Below are 17,041 nucleotides of genomic sequence, written 5' to 3' on the forward strand. Positions count from 1 at the left end.
CAATTTGAGTAAATTTGACTCTGCGAATTTTCCTGTGTACCTGGGAAGCATCGTGGGGAAGGACGGAGGTAGCGACAAAGACATCAAAACTAGAATAGGGAAGGCAAGAACAGCATTTTTAATACTGAAGCAAACATGGAATTCAAACCACATCTCCACAAAGACCAAACTCTGCATCTTCAACACCAATGTCAAATCAGTTCTATTATACGGAGCAGAAACATGGAGAACAACAAAAGCAACCTCAAATAAACTGCAAACCTTCATAAACAGATGTTTACGACAGATCCTGGGAATCTACTGGCCAAACACCATCACAAACGAACAGCTCTGGCAAACCACTCAACAAGAACCACTTGAAACCCTAATCAAATGCAGGAAATGGGGCTGGATTGGACACACTCTGAGAAAACCATCCTCCAACACAACCAAGCAGGCCTTAACCTGGAACCCACAGGGGAAGAGAAAGCCAGGAAGACCCAGAAACAGCTGGAGAAGGTCTGTCGAGGCGGATCTCAAGGAAGAAAGAACATCATGGAAGGAAGCAGAGAAAATCGCCCAACACCGAACCAGCTGGAGAGATTTCATGAATGACCTATGCTCCCCAAAGAGCAAAAGGGTTTAAGTCAAGTAAGTCATTGGAGCGCTAGAAAAACGCGCTCCGATTACATCATATTTGAACGCACTGATAGGCGAAATGTATTTGCTTGACCTATTTAATTGGCTGCGATGATACAGTGCATGCCCACTGTGTGCGCGCTACGTCTCGCCCAGCTTTAGAGGTACTCTCTAGTCTCTATATCATATCAGACAGTGACGTCATGTGAATCACAAAACAATGATTTATATTTGATATATTAACGTTATTGTGCATTTGAAACACAAACATACTTAAAATGAGTAAATATTATTCATTTTAAACATGTTTATTTTATATTTAGGGGTCTAAAATTTAAATTAAAATAAAACATTTTCTTCTTCTCCTGCTCTCTTTACCAAGGGGGGGCGGCGCCTCAGCGCCCCCTATGGGCGGGCCGCCACTGGTTATTTGTCAGTTGATTTTCTTCTGGTGGGTGGGGGGGATTCTGATGGGCCAATTTATTGACACCGTATTGGCAGGGGCAATTTATCGACAGCAAGCGTACCTACCTTCCATATTTCAGGACTGACATATCTCTCCATCCCACAGGGAGGCCCAAGGAAGGACGAGGGCACGTTAACCATCCAGGGAGCGTCCTCTCCAGGCAGCAGGTATAGGAGCGCACATCCCTCTCTACCAGATCTCTGTCTGGAGCCCACAGAGTCAGAAACCTGGGGACAAGGCCATGCTCTCTCCCTCCTCTCTGCCCCAAATTGAGCTCACCACGTGGGCCACTTGATTGATTGATTGAAAACTTTATTAACAGATTGTAGAATGGGTACAATACAGTACAGCTCAATACACACAATTGTTAAGGGGATGCAGACCAGAGAAAGACTTTCGTCTTGTTTACATCAGGGTCCCCCATTTTCAATTCATCAGGACATATATGACATACATGACATACAGATAGTCAGTACTGCTACATCTATACATTTATGACATACCAGATTTGCAAATACAGTACTGTTTGTGATACAGAAGGAGTCAAGAAAAGGGAGTATATACATTTGACGTAGAAACTGTACATTGGAGGAGGTTGTGTGGGGGGGGTTGGGTACATTGGATATTGACAACCATACTGGGTAATTTACATTGGAGGTGGTTGGGGGGGGGGGGGGGGCCGGGGGGCACACTGTATAAACAAGTAATACTGTACATTGAGGGGGGGGGGGGAGGAGACACTGTATAAACAAACAAAATTGTACATTGAACTATTGACAAAACCATACTAGGTAAATGACTGTACATTGGAGGGGGTTGGGTTAGGATATTTACAGGGGCCAGTGTTGAATTGCAGTCTCCCGTAGGTGTCCCTTGAGAGAGGTTTTGAAAGTGGGTAGTGATCCACATTCCTTTACAGCTTTGGGTAGGGCGTTCCACATTGATGTGGCATAATTGCGAAACGTGTTTAGTCCCTTATTTGAGCCGAATCTGGGTTTAACATGATTTGTGGAGCTCCCTCTGGTGTTGTGATCGTGGTATTCACTGACCTTTGGGAAGTATTTTGACATGTACATGGGTACCTTGGTCGTGTAGTGTATCTTGTAGACCAGGCCCATTGCAAGTTGTTGTACTCTGTCGTCTACTCTAAGCCATCCTAGGTTGTCAAAGTGGGCAGGGGTGAGGTGGGTTCTAGGAGTAAGGTCAAGCAGTAGTCTGACCAGTTTGTTTTGAGATGTTTGTAATTTTGTTTTTAGCGCCTTTGAGGTGCTTTGGTACCATGAGGTGCAAGCATAGTCGTAGTACCCCTGAATGAGTGCTCCTGCCAGAGTCTTCAGGGTGTTCTTGTTTACCAGAGAGGAGATCCGGTACAAGAATCGAGTTCGTTGGTTGACTTTTTTTATTACATTGGATGCCATTTTGTCACAGGAGAGATTAGCTCGGATGGAACCCAGGTAGGTAATTTCATCTTTCCTTGTGACAATATTGTCACCCACTGTAACTGAGAAGCCGTCGGTCTTGCTGAGTTTGTTATTTGAACCGAAGAGAATGGACTCTGTTTTGCCCATGTGTAATGATAGTTTGTTATCAGCGAGCCATATGCAGATTCTGCCTAGTTCCGAGCTGAGGGTTTTTTCAACCTGTAACTTGTTCTTGTCAGAGACCAGCAGGGCTGAGTCGTCCGCAAACAGGAACAAGTTGCAGTCACAAGCTGACGACATGTCATTTGCATAAATTAGGAACAGTAGCGGTCCTAGTATGCTTCCTTGTGGAACTGCCGGCACTTTCTCACCCTGAGCACAACCAGAGCCTGGAGGATGACATCCCCTGAGACAGAGAAGAGAGAGAGAGACATTTCACACAACATGGCTGACAACAAGCTGTAAATGGGAATACAACAACAGTCTGTTCAAGCTGCTGCGGTCAGGCAAGCGCCTCCGCATTCATGCAGCAAAAACAGAGAGACTCAGACTCAGCTTCTTCCCCCAGGCCATCAGAACACTCAACACTGATCTCTCCACACACAAGCACACATGAACACACACGCACGCACGCGCACACATAGTTTATTGTATATATTACTCATTCCCTTTATTTCTTAAGCTTAGCATTGTATTTTATTCACATAACTTTTTATCATGTCTACTCTATTTTATTATATATTCTATTTTATTATTTGTATTTTTGCACAATCGAGGTGGGCATGGCCACCTACATTTCACTGCATGTCTCGTGTATGTATGTGACAAATAAAACTCTTGAATCTTGAATACCATCACTTTACTTGTTGAAGAAGGCGGTCTCTTTTAGACTAAAATGGTTGACTGACACATTTACAGTGATTTTTATGTAAATCCATGGAACAGATCTACAGTCACAAAACGAATTGCATTTTATTATCTGGCCTGAATGGGTTTGCTCTTGTGTATCGTTTGTGATTTGTACTATACCCCAATTTCCCTCAGGGGATTGATAAAGTATTAGTAGAGTAGCCTATAGCTTCCAAACCAGCTGCTTACATACACACATGATAATAACAAGCACATACAAACTCAAATCCCTCAGAATATCTGATGTGAAATATTTGAGGGAATATAATTTGAAGATTGCGGTTTTACACTTTACATTGCCACTCAGTTCAAGTGAGTGCAATTAACAAACTGGATTACATAACCCATTCATTCATACATGAGCAGATATTGTGATATATCAATATTGAGAAAAGGTCCTTGTGATTATTGTGATATAAATGTATCGCCCAGCCCTATATGTATAATCCATCGCAAACATCTGTAAAATTGTATCTAATGTGACCATCTACACTACATCACTAGCCACCAGATCCATAGCCGCTGTCTAACTCAGTACCACTGTCCCCCCCCCCCCCCCCCCCAAGGAAATGTAAATAAGAACATGTGTGCTGGAGCTTATTTATTTTGTTAGAGGCAGATACTGTTACAGATACATAAAAAATATAAGTATTCTTATAAAGACATGGGAAAGTGACTGTTCATAAAAAAAAATTCTCAACTGTTTCAAGCTATGTAGTTGATGACATGAACACTGCTAACTAACGCTGCTAACTCTTTAACTCTGCTAACTTTTTAACTCTATTGAATCTATTGATAACACTTTAACTCTGATAACTATTTAACTCTGATAAATATTTAACTCTGATAACTACGTATTTAACTCTGCTAACTCTTTAACTCTGATAACTCTCCGATAACTAATTAACTCAAATTATTGAACTCTGAACTCTGATAACTGCTAACTCTTTAACGCTGATAACTATTTTACTGTGCTAACTCTAACTCTGCTAACGATTTAACTCTGATACCTCTTTAACTCTGAAAACTCTAACTCTGAACTCTGTAAACTCGAATTCTGCTAACTCTGAACTGTGCTAACTCTTTAACTCTGATAACTCTGATAACTCTTTAATTCTGATAACACTTTAACTCTGATAACTCTTTAACTCTGATAACTCTAACTCTGATAACTATTTAACTCTGATAACTATTTAATTCTGATAACACGTTAACTCTGATATACTCTGATAACTGTGATAACACTTTAACTCTGCTAACTCTGAACTCTAACTCTGAACTCTGCTACTCCTTAACTCTGCTAACTCTGTGACTCTGCTAACTATTTAACTCTGCTAACTAACTCTGCTAACTCTACCCCTGCTAACTCTGAACTCTGCTAACTATTGACTCTGCTAACTCTTTAACTCTGCTAACTCTAACTCTGATAACTCTGAACTCTGCTAACTATTAACTCTGCTAACTATTAACTCTGCTAACTCTTTAACTCTGCTAACTATTTAACTCTGCTAACTATTTAACTCTGATAACTCTTTAACTCTGCTAACTCTTTAACTCTGATAACTATTTAACTCTGCTAACTATTTAACTCTGATAACTCTTTAACTCTGCTAACGCTGAACTCTGATAACTCTTTAACTCTGCTAACTCTGAACTCTGATAACTCTTTAACTCTGCTAACTCGGATAACTCTAACTCTGATAACTCTTTAACTCTGATAACTCTTTAACTCTGAACTCTGCTAACTCTTTAACTCTGATAATTCTTTAATTCTGATAACACGTTAACTCTGATAATTCTTTAACTCTGATAACTCTGATAACTATTTAACTCTGATAACACTAACTCTGCTAACTCTTTAACTCTGATAACTCTGATAACTCTGATAACTATTTAACACTGCTAACTCTTTAACTCTGTTAACTATTTAACTCTGATAACTCTAACTCTGATAACACTAACTCTGCTAACTCTTTAACACTGCTAACTCTTTAACTCTGATAACTCTAACTCTGATAACTAACTCTGATAACTCTGAACTCTAATGGCGCTTTTCCACTGCATGGTACCTACTCTACTCTACTCTACTCTACTCGGTATTTTCGGTTTTCCATTACCAAAGTACCTGGTACCAGGTACTTTTTCTGTACTTTTTGGGTACTTTTTTAGTCCCTGCTCTGTCGTGGTTCTTAGCGTGTGCCAAGCGGGTAGAACTGGTACTAGAAAAGTCACGTGAAACACTGGTCAGAAGAGAGTCTGAACGAAAACAGAAAGCCGCCATCTTTAATGTCTCGCATAGGATTTCATTATGGTTGCAGCAGGCACAAGTTCAATAAACAAATGATACAGTCACTGTGTATTCTGCCTCATTTATTGATTAAACAAAACCGACGTCAACACAATTTGCCACCGAGCGGAGAGTTTAGTCTCGCAAAAAGATCGCTGACTTGTTAAGGCTTAAGCTTATGTTGTGCTAATGTTGTGCTAGCATTTTAGCATGGCTATCGTACATAGCGTGATCAATATAACTCGCTATTGATTGTTTGTATGAGTAACGTTAATGCTAGTAGAATAGACACAACGTAAGGTAATCACCATCCATTTTAAACCGGTTATTACCTAATGCTAACGTTAGCATAGACAGCCTAGCTAACGTTAACGCTTGTAGAATAGACACAATGAGAGGTAACGTTAGCGTTAGCAGAATAGACACAACGAGAGTCTTGTTAATGTTGTTATTGATTGATTGATTGAAAACTGTGTTTTACTCTGGCTTGCGCCTACTAGCTCACGGACATAGCTATGCTCAGTATGCTGGAGCTCTCACAGAGCTATGGAGCTCTCAGCCAGGGACGTGCACAGGACTTTAGAGGGGCAGGTGCTCAAAGGCTGAAAAGGGCACTACACTTGTGTGTATATAGTAACCGAGCGCGAGTAGCGCGCAAGCGCGATTTTTAAGGGCCCTTTTCGGGCTGGGGGCCCCATTTTTATACTTTTTGGGGGTTTTTGGTGATCAAATATTGAATATTGAACTATAATAATCAGTGCAGGAGCTCACTTATCCTTGAAAGACATTTTTATCACTGACTTAAAAGGCCCATACATCTCCATAAATGTTCAGGGGGGAGGGAATAAGTGCTTACCCTACAGACCCCAAGAAGTGCTGTATATTCTGTATTGTTTAATATAAATGCATTTTTTATTCCAATCCCGATTTGTATTTGAGATTCCCAAATCCCATCGGACTTGACTTCTTCGTGTCCCTCAATGAGTGTAATACCAGCATTCAACTGTATGCGCCACAGCGGTTTCTATCATCATCATCATCATCACCACCCACGCTATGCATAAAATATATAGGTCCGCGGAGAGGCACGCTGAGGAGGCTGTGCAAACTGAAATGGAATATGGGGCATCTCTCTCTCTTTACCTAATATTTTGATTCTATCCTGACATTTTTCAGTTGGAAGGGCAGTCTATATGCGTAACAAAACAAAAAAATAAAAATAAAAAAATCTTTTTTTATTAATTTTTTTTTCAAAAAGGGCACTTTTTTGATGAGGCTCAAAAAGGCAGGTGCTCAGGCACCCCTTGGCCTCTATGTGTGCACGTGCCTGCTCTCAGCTGTACACCAGCAGCCCCGCCTCCCCACACGGAGACAAACTGAGTACTTTATTTTAGTACCTGCAGTGGAAAAGGAACGAAGTACCAGGTACCTAAAGCGAGTAGAGTAGAGTAGAGTAGGTACCATGCAGTGGAAAAGCGCCATAACTCTTAACTCTGTTAACTCTTTAACTCTTATAACTCTGTTAACTCTTTAACTCTTATAACTCTGAACTATTTAATTATTTAACTCTGCTAACTCGTTAACTCTGATAACTCTTTAACTATTTAACTCTGATAACTAACTCTGCTAACTCTGAACTCTGCTAACTTTTTTACTCTGATAACTCTTTTAACTCTTATAACTCTGAACTCTGATAACTCTTTAACTCTACTTTAAACTCAAGACAAGAACAACAACACAAGAAAGCAAGAGAAATATTAAGCAAACTTGACTGGAAGCCAGTGGAGGTGGATGAGGGTGGGAGTGATGCCAGGGCTTGGTGTGGGTGAGAACCCTAGCAGCTGAGTTCTGTACATACTGCAGCCTGTTCAGGGCATTGCTGGGTAGCCCTGCGTGAACTGCATTGGAGTTGTCCAGACAGGAGGTGACGAAGGAGTGGATGAGTGTCTCTGAGTCAGGGAGAGATGGCCGGAGTCTGGAGATATTCTTTTTTTTAAATTAGAATAAAATGTTCTGACAAAATATGCTGATTATTTTCAACAAATAAGACCTATACCACTTGATAACTGCACTTACAGAAGAGACATCCAATAATAAGGAGACAGAACGGGGAAATCTGAAACTCCAACAATCTTCGAAAGTGTTTCATTGAGGATCAAGGGAACACATGGACAAATCAATCAACCCAGAGTGCTCCTTCAGAATACCTCACGAATATTTTTTTTTAAATAAAAAAATTAAATAAAAAATAATAATAATAGTAAATACAAGATAAATAAATTAAAAAAATAAAAATAAAAAATACAAAAATAAATATTTTTTTTTAAATAATAATAAATTTAAAAATTAATAAATAAATAAATAAATAAATAAATAACCATAACAAACCTGTCATAGATGAGGACGTCGGTTTCCTGGCCCAACATGCTGTTGTTGTGACGGGCGTAGCTGGCAATCTTGTCCTGACCTAGCCCCTTTCGAGACTGTGATGCACGCCAACATTGTTGGACGAGTGAATACACAGTCCCTTCTACGATGATGTAAAAATCCTACAATTAAGTCTGTCTCGCTTTTCTCTATCAAAACGCTTGTCATACAGGTGTTGCAAAGAAATGTCTAATGTACTCACAGTTGCATGAGGGTTTTGGACAGACAAACGCTAGGGTTTGAAAGCTCGGCGTTGCTAATAAACATTTAAAAAAGAATTATAAACTGGTCAACATGGCTTTATTTACGGCTTTGGGTGCCTGATGCACCTGCGCTGTGATGCATCAGGCAGCCAAGGCCGGAAATAAAGCCGTTTTGAGCCGTGTTGACCAGTTTGACTAGCGTTTGTCTGCCCGAAACCCTCGTGAGTACCATTGAAATTTCTCTGCGATACTTGTACGACGAGCGTTTTTCTGAGGACCAGTTCTTCAGAGTTAATTGTGATATTTTTCAATGGTCGTATAAGGGACTGTGTATTCACTCCAACAATGTTGGCGTGCATCACAGTCCCGAAAGGGGCTACTCCTGACCCAACGACCTGGATACAACATCATCATCATCATCATCATCATCATCTACTTTCATGCATCTTTAAGTCCAACGTGAAGCAGATGATGCTGAATGGATCAGGAACTAAACACACAACAAACAAGCTGCAAACATTCATTAACACCTGCTTCAGGAGAACACTAAACTTCCGGTGGCGAAACAAAGGAAGCGATGTAGACCTGTGGAACAGAACACGCCAGGATCCCATGAAGGACCCCCAGAAAACCCGCCACAAACATCATCTGACAAGCCCTGAAATGGAACCCCCAAGAAACAAGGAAAAGAGCTGACAAGAACAAGTTACAGGTTGAAAAAACCCTCAGCTCGGAACTAGGCAGAATCTGCACCTGGCTCGCTGATAACAAACTATCATTACACCTGGGTAAAACAGAGTCCATTCTCTTCGGTTCAAATAACAAACTCAGCAAGACCGACGGCTTCTCAGTTACAGTGGGTGACAATATTGTCACAAGGAAAGATGAAATAACATACCTAGGTTCCATCCTAGAGGCAAATCTTTCCTGTGACAAAATGGTATCCAATGTAATCAAAAAAGTCAACCAACGAACTAGATTCTTGTACCGGATCTCCTCTCTGGTAAACAAGAATACCCTGAAGACTCTGGCAGGAGCACTCATTCAAGGGTACTACGACTATGCTTGCACCTCATGGTACCAAAGCACCTCAAAGGCGCTAAAAACAAAATTACAAACATCACAAAACAAACTGGTCAGACTACTGCTTGACCTTACTCCTAGAACCCACCTCACCCCTGCCCACTTTACACAACCTAGGATGGCTTAGAGTAGACGACAGAGTACAGCAACTTGCAATGGGCCTGGTCTACAAGATACACTACACCAACATAGTACATGTATGTACAAAATATGTACATGTCAAAATATTTCCCAAAGGTCAGTGAATACCACGATCACAACACCAGAGGGAGCTCCACAAATCATGTTAAACCCAGATTCGGCTCAAACAAGGGACTAAACACGTTTCGGAATTATGCCACATCAATGTGGAACGCCCTACCCAAAGCTGTAAAGGAATGTGAATCACTACCCACTTTCAAAACCACTCTCAAAGAGCACCTACGGGAGACTGCAATTCGAAACTGGCCCCTGTAAATGTCCTAACCCACCCCGCCCCACCTACCGTTAATTATGATGAATTGAAAATGGGGGACGCTGATGTAAACAAGACGAAAGTCTTTCTCTGGTCTGCATCCCCTTAACAATTGTGTGTATTGAGTTGTACTGTATTGTACCCATTCTGCAATCTGTTAATACAATTTTCAATCAATCAATCAATCAGCTTGCTGCTCCAGGAAAAGCTGGAGAAGAGGTGTACATGCAGAAATGTCTTGGGACTGAGGACATTTGTCGACATTTGAATGACACAGTCATATATCCTATAATGGCATATCATATCGACACAGATCTTATCAGGTATTTTACAGTATAGTGAGGGGTCTCAAACTCAATTTACCTGGGGGCCGCTGGAGGTAGAGTCTGGGTGAGGCTGGGCCGCATCAAATATTGCAAAAAAAAAAAGGTTTCAAGTATTCAAAAAAAAGTACAACTGATCCAATCTTCTCAATCTTTAGCAATAACATTTCAGAACATGAACAGTTCTTCAGAACATGAACGGTCCTTCAGAACATAGGCTTCTCAGTGGTGTCAGTGGACTCATCCACAGCTATGGAAATGCACTGTGCATTTTTTTTATTCTATCACAAAGCTGTTTAATCAAATCACCAGCCAGTATTTCAGTTATTCTGGTTGCTGTGCGATCTGAGGGGGATTTGCTTTTGTTTGCCTTCAAACATGGTCTCTATCACTTCAGTCATACATTATTTTATTATGTATGCATCAGAGAGAGAGAATGGCTTCTAAATTCTAGCCTCCGATCCCATGACGTCATAAATGAACGTGTTTTAAAGTGTGATGCTGTTTGTCATTTTAACAGCAGATACACTTTCTTAAATTCCATTGTCCCCGACAGTGCAGTGTGACGGGGAGCTCGGACGGGATGTGTTTTGCTTGCTGGTGTTAAGATAGCATTAGCTGAAAAGCTAGCTAGTTGGAACAACATCTGCTTTAACGTTACATCAAATCAGATGATCGCCTTTCCTTTCTCCAGGACCTGACACTGTCCGTCTATCAACAATAATGCACCCACGGTGAATCGTATTTAAGTCAAGTAGCTACTGACTAGCGTTAGCTGACTAACGTTATCAAATGTCAATGTGAAAACCTTGCGGGGAAGACGAGCTAGGTCAGCTAGCTTAGCATGATAACGGTACCGTGGCTAAAGTTGGTGCTATTCATAATCCAGCAATAATGGCTGCAGACCTGCAAACAGGCCCGGACTGGCCATCGGGAGCACCGGGAGTTTTCCCGTGGCCTGGCCTGCACAGATAAAAAAATTTAAATTAAAAAAACTTTTTAAAAAAATATTATAATTTTCTTTTTTTTTATAATTTTTTTTTTTTTTTGCCAGGCCATTGTTTCTAGTTGTGGCGGCGGCGCGGCGCGATAGTTAGATAACCTAGGTGGGTGGGGAACAACCAGGATTTCACTGTCTGCGACAGAGTTGGAGAACTATCTGACTCTCTCCCTCGGATCACACACACACAATGGAGCCGTGCTGCCGCTTGTGATTGGTGGAGGCGGGACCAGGCGATACAACTGATTGACAGTGGAGGCGGCGAATGGAATGGCAGATGGCACTCTGCAGAATACTGTAACAGCCAGGCAGTGAGCCAGGTAGTTTTGTAATAATGAAAGGTCTGTTATTTAATGTTTGTGTAAGGGCTATTTTAACTGTTGATGGGTAGTGCATCAGTAAAGTGAATATGGTATTGTGCTCTTGCTCTGTTTGAATAGGTGGAGAGAGTGGTTAACTGTATTATAATAGTAAATAGACAAATATGTTGTGTTCTTGCTTTTTTCTTTTTGAAGGTGGAGAGAGTAGCATTGCTAGTGCCACAACAGTTTTATTTGAGGTTCATAACAGTACATTGTACTAAGCAATTGTTGGCTCATTAGTTTGTGATTCACATGCACTAAAATTCACCAGAATGCAGGAAATTAAGTCTTTGTAACAAAAAAAATCCTGGTGGGGGACCCCCAGACCCCCGTTTAAAAAGTGGCCTGACTGGGGCTATATTTCGCGCTATATCTCCCGGTATGAATTATTTCCCCAGTCCGGCCCTGCCTGCAAACAAAGTACAGCAAGTTCCAAGTGCCAAAGGATAAGAGTCTGAGGCAGAGTCTCAAAAGAGAATGTTGAATATTTATTTTGCATCGAAAATCACAACATGAACGTTAATACTAGCCAGAGCCTCTGCTACTAACAGACTGGGTAGCGAGTGCAACACCGTCTAACGTCCGTGCGGATAATTGGAGTAGGGTATATCTGCAGTGCCGCAGCCCCATAAAATGTCCAACTCTTGCGCAACGACTCGGCAAACAGTTGCGTGCGGGCCGCATTAACACTAAACTTTGATGTCAAGTAGGGGGCCGCAAAATATCATCCCACAGGCCGCAAATGGCCTGCGGGCCGCGAGTTTGAGACCCCTGGTATAGTGGGTCCCAGTAGCTGACCTGAGAGCAGAGCTTGTGAATCTAGCCAGCCCAGAGGGCAGACAGAACAGCTCTCTGCCAGGCTGCTCTCCATGGGCCTTAATGTGATGGAAGAGACTGCAAATGTCTCCATTAACCCTGCGCCTCCTCTTTACCTGTGCAGAGGAGAGGAGAGGAGAGGAGAGGAGAGGAGAGGAGAGGAGAGGAGAGGAGAGGAGAGGAGAGGAGAGGAGAGGAGAGGAGAGGAGAGGAGAGGAGAGGAGAGGAAAGGAGAGGAGAGGAGAGGAGAGGAGAGGAGAGGAGAGGAGAGGAGAGTTCAAGTTCAAGTTCAAGTTCTTTAATAGTTGTCATACAGAAGTACAGAATACTTTCATACAAAATGCTTCTTACTGTTACGCTCCAGAGACTGTGCTAGACAAGATATTATCAAATAACATAATAACATAATATAGCATGAATTTAGAAGAAGAAAATGAGGTCACAGTTGTTCGGTATAGACATATGTACAATGTTCTGAGTTACCATATAATATACAATACACAATACTATGCAGTGTACTAATGTACAGTACTATCTAGTGCAAAGCAGAAATGGGATGAGGTACAATTTTAGGTACAATTTACAGTAAGGTGTACGAGTTGTAGTGCAATCCTTCATCCATAAATATAAAGTGTGGGGAGTGGGTGCTACAGTGTGTTTGTTTAAAGTGGGTGTGTGCTATAAAGTGTGTGTAGTGGGTGCTACAGTGTGTTTGTTTAAAGTGAGTGTGTGCGTGTGGATGTGTGTGCTATGTGTGTTTGGTGGTTGTTGTTGTGTAGTGTTCATTCATTGTTCGTTTAGCAGCCTGATGGCCTGGGGATAGAAGCTACTTCTGAGTCTTTCTGTGCTCGCCTTGAGACTCCTGTATCGCTTGCCTGACGGCAGCAGTTCAAAGAGGCAGTTGTTCGGGTGGCTCGAGTCCTTAATAATTCTCTTAGCCTTCCCCTTGCAACGCTTGTAGTAAATGTTCTGGAGGGTGGGGAGCCCCCCTCCAATTGTGCGTTCGGCTGAACGTGTCACTCTTTGTAGTCTGCTTTGGTCTTTTGCAGTGCTATTCCCAAACCAGGAGGTGATGTTGCCGGTCAAGATGCTCTCTATTGTACATGAGTAGAAGTTCTTAAGGATCTTCTGGCTGACTTGGAACTTCCTTAGGCGCCTGAGGAAGTAGAGGCGTTGTCGTGCCTTCTTCACCACACTGTTAATGTGTATGGTCCATGTCAAGTCCTCGGATATGTGGGCTCCGAGGTACTTGAAGCTGTTGACTCTCTCAACCGGTGCCCCGTCGATGCTGAGGGGGCTGTAGTCCTTGACCCCCGACCTCCTGAAGTCCACAATCATCTCCTTTGTTTTGCTGACGTTCAGGGAGAGGCTGTTTTCCTGGCACCATCCCGCCAGGACCTTGACCTCTTCCAGGTAGGCCCTCTCGTCGTTGGCAGAGAAAGAGAGAGGAGAGTAATAATAATAATAATATAATAATGCAGGACCTCTTTAGAGGTCTTTATTCGGCATGCAACGAACTGGGACTACTATACTTTCCGTAGCCGCATTTCTGCAGGACGCTCTCTGATTGGCCGACGTCTGTTTCTACACTGGTTAGGCTTAGGCACTCTTTCGAAGTAGGTTAAGGTTAGAGTTTGTCTTAGAGCGTGACGGCAAGTTCTTTCGACGGTTAAGCTTAGGCACTCTTTCGAAGTTGGTTAAGGTTAGAGTTTGTCTCAGAGCATGGCGATAGAACGCCAGGGAGTTTGCAGGCTGTTCGACGCGGAAATGGGCAAAGACACAGCTCGTCACGCGATTGGGCAAACATGTCAGTGGCCAATCAGAGAGCGTCAGTCAGTGGCCAATCAGAGAGCGTCCTGCAGAAATTCGGCTACGGAAAGTATAGACGCGGGACATGCAATGGGAGCGGCACACACACACTGGAATACACACACACACACATGCATTGTCTTTTTCTCAGTCACCGATGCAATTGAGCTCTGCTCTTAACCCATCCCGTCGTCCTTCCCCCCAAGGGCAGCCGGGAGCAGACAGGGTGTCGGCGAGGTACCGCGCCCGGGGACCAATTCAAGTGCTCCTGCCCGTCTTCGTCAGGGACGCGGCAGCGTCAGCGATCTGAGGAGAGGAGAGGAGAGGAGAGGAGAGGAGAGGAGAGGAGAGAGGAGAGGAGAGGAGAGGAGAGGAGAGGAGAGGAGAGGAGAGGAGAGGAGAGGAGAGGAGAGGAGAGGAGAGGAGAGGAGAGGAGAGGAGAGGAGAGGAGAGGAGAGGAGAGGAGAGGAGAGGAGAGGAGAGGAGAGGAGAGGAAAAGAGAACAGAGGAGAGGTTTAAATAAATACATACCATACATACAATAACAGCCATGGCCGCCTAGTTATAGTTGAAAGTGGGGGTGCAAGATTATTTGTTTACATTTAACGGCAGATTTTTTTACATTTAATGAACACCTGTATGTGCAATTTCCTGCAATATAGAGCCTTCAATCTTGACCAAAATAAAGCTGCTCTTTTCACTATAAAACTCAGTTTATATTGCAGTATGATAGCTATAATAATAATAACTTCACTGCGAGGGCTCTTTTAGCTAACGCTAGCTAGGCACGTATGATAGCCAATTACTATTATAATAATAATAATAACTTTCCCATCCTTCCAAAGCCCCTCCGGCCCCGTTCACATCCGCAGCGGCAGTACCAACAACAACAACAACAATTAATTGACGCTATCAATAGCCCCAGTGAGCGCGGCGGCTGAATGAATGAATGAAAACTTTATTTAACAGATTGCAGAATGGGTACAATACAGTACGGCTCAATACACACAATTGTTAAGGGGATGCAGACCAGAGAAAGACGTTTGTCTTGTTTACATCAGGGTCCATACTAGCCCCTTTCGTGACTGTGCTGCACCGAGTGAATCCACAGTCACTTGCTCCTCAATGAGAAACCAACCTAGATTTACCCTGAAGGACTGGTTCTGGCCGAACCGTTCGTTATACAAGTATCACAGAGACATTACAAAGGTGCTCACAGTTGCACGAGGGGTTCGGACAGAGATACGGGATGGTTTGAAAGCTCGGCGTTGCTAATAAATATTTTGAATATTTTTTTATAAACTGCTCAAAGCGGCATTATTTCTGCCGTTGGGTGATCACAGCGCCTGCGCACCATCCCGTATCTCTGGATTCACTCGGTGCAGCGCGGAAGCTCACCATACGAGAAATATTCAGTTTCAATCTGTTTGCGCATTTAGTATACAGTCACAGTGTTCGACTTACGTGATGATTTGCTCCATTTTGATGTAAACGCAGAAGAATAATCCTCACAATGTTATCCAATATCCAGCCTGAATTTTTCAAGGGCTTTCGAAAAAGCCGCCTCCCCCAACATGTCGTATACGTCATGCCGACAAACCGTGGCCCGTGGGCACTGGATCAAACCATTAAAGTGGGGGGTCACACAATCTTTGGAAACTTAAAAACTTGCTATTAAGTGTCATTGCGTATTATTAATTTGATTGAAATTACATATTTATGGTTATATTTATATATGGGGGGGGGTATATCATATTTTTCATATGATCAAAAAGTGGGGGAGCAAAACCAGACGTTTGCCCCCCGATGTTCAATAGTCGTAGAGCAGATGCTTCGCGTGCTCTATTGCGCAGGCGTCTATGATAACAGCTATGGCTGGTATCAATTTCCCTTTTCTTAAGTTATATGACATAAGCTTCTCAGGCACCAGTCTTACCCATGCCTGTCTCTTCCCCTCTTCCACCACCCCATCGAAGAAGATCAGTTGGATTCCTGCCGACATGAAGGCCTTCACCCAGTTCTCCAAGGCCATGTACTCCCTCCACTGGCCCCCGCACACCCAGTCCCTACAGGTGTACTAGTGACGCAGGTAGGCCATGCCATCCACCACCAGCATGGGACTTAGCCACAGAAACCAAGCAGGAGTCAAGCAGTGTCCCAATGGGTTGGTTTACTTTCTGACTGCTCCCAACGTGAACCACTGGATTACTCCTCAAAGTCCACTACTCCTGACAGGACGTTCAGATACAACGCCAAGAGATAACTAGAGATAACGAAAGGTTATCCTATAACCTAGTTATATGAATACTTGCAGATCGTCTCGCTCTTGCCATTATGAGTTATCTCATAATGGCAAGAGCGAGACGCGATGCCCAGTATGATATATAACTGTTTATAACTAGCAAAACTGGCATGAAGACATGTGACATTCATTTTGGGAACATAGTCTAAAGATCATACTTCTGAAGTATCAACAAACTATTGCTGTGTAGATTTCAATATAACAGACAATTCTGAGTCAAGGGTATGTGTTTGTTTTGGCATTTGATGTCTCTTTACAGATGTATTACCTTTGTAAATAAAAAGCAGATCCGGTTGATTTGTGTTGAGTTTGAATGTGCTGAATGTTTGGGGAGTGGTTACCCATGGTTACATGCTGCCTCGCTGCATTATCTTATGCAGAGAGTTGGACGATGTTCCACTTTATACAATGGCATGCACATTTCTTGATTCTGATTGGCTGAAACAGTCAAGTTACTGGTTGTTATTTTGTATAACACACTCCACGTGACCCCAGATCCCTCCCACAACCGAATTACTTTTTTTTCTGTCTGAATCAATCCGCCATAGAGAAAAATGGAAG

At 42.6% G+C, this 17,041-nt stretch overlaps 1 protein-coding gene across 1 annotated transcript in view; it reads right to left on the minus strand.

Moving 5' to 3' along the window:
* Positions 1-16,825, minus strand: part of fam120b (family with sequence similarity 120 member B) — a gene marked incomplete at both ends in the record, with an annotated part of 154,239 nt that extends 137,414 nt beyond the window's left edge. Inside the window, 5 exon segments of the mRNA XM_084308226.1 lie at positions 12,352-12,485; positions 16,115-16,255; positions 16,259-16,298; positions 16,388-16,406; positions 16,822-16,825. Coding sequence (XP_084164352.1) covers positions 12,352-12,485; positions 16,115-16,255; positions 16,259-16,298; positions 16,388-16,406; positions 16,822-16,825 — 338 coding nt within the window.
* Positions 16,826-17,041: the final 216 nt, after the last annotated feature.

Source organism: Notolepis coatsorum (genome assembly GCF_963971535.1).
Source record: "Notolepis coatsorum genome assembly, chromosome: 2".
NCBI lineage: Eukaryota > Metazoa > Chordata > Actinopteri > Aulopiformes > Paralepididae > Notolepis > Notolepis coatsorum.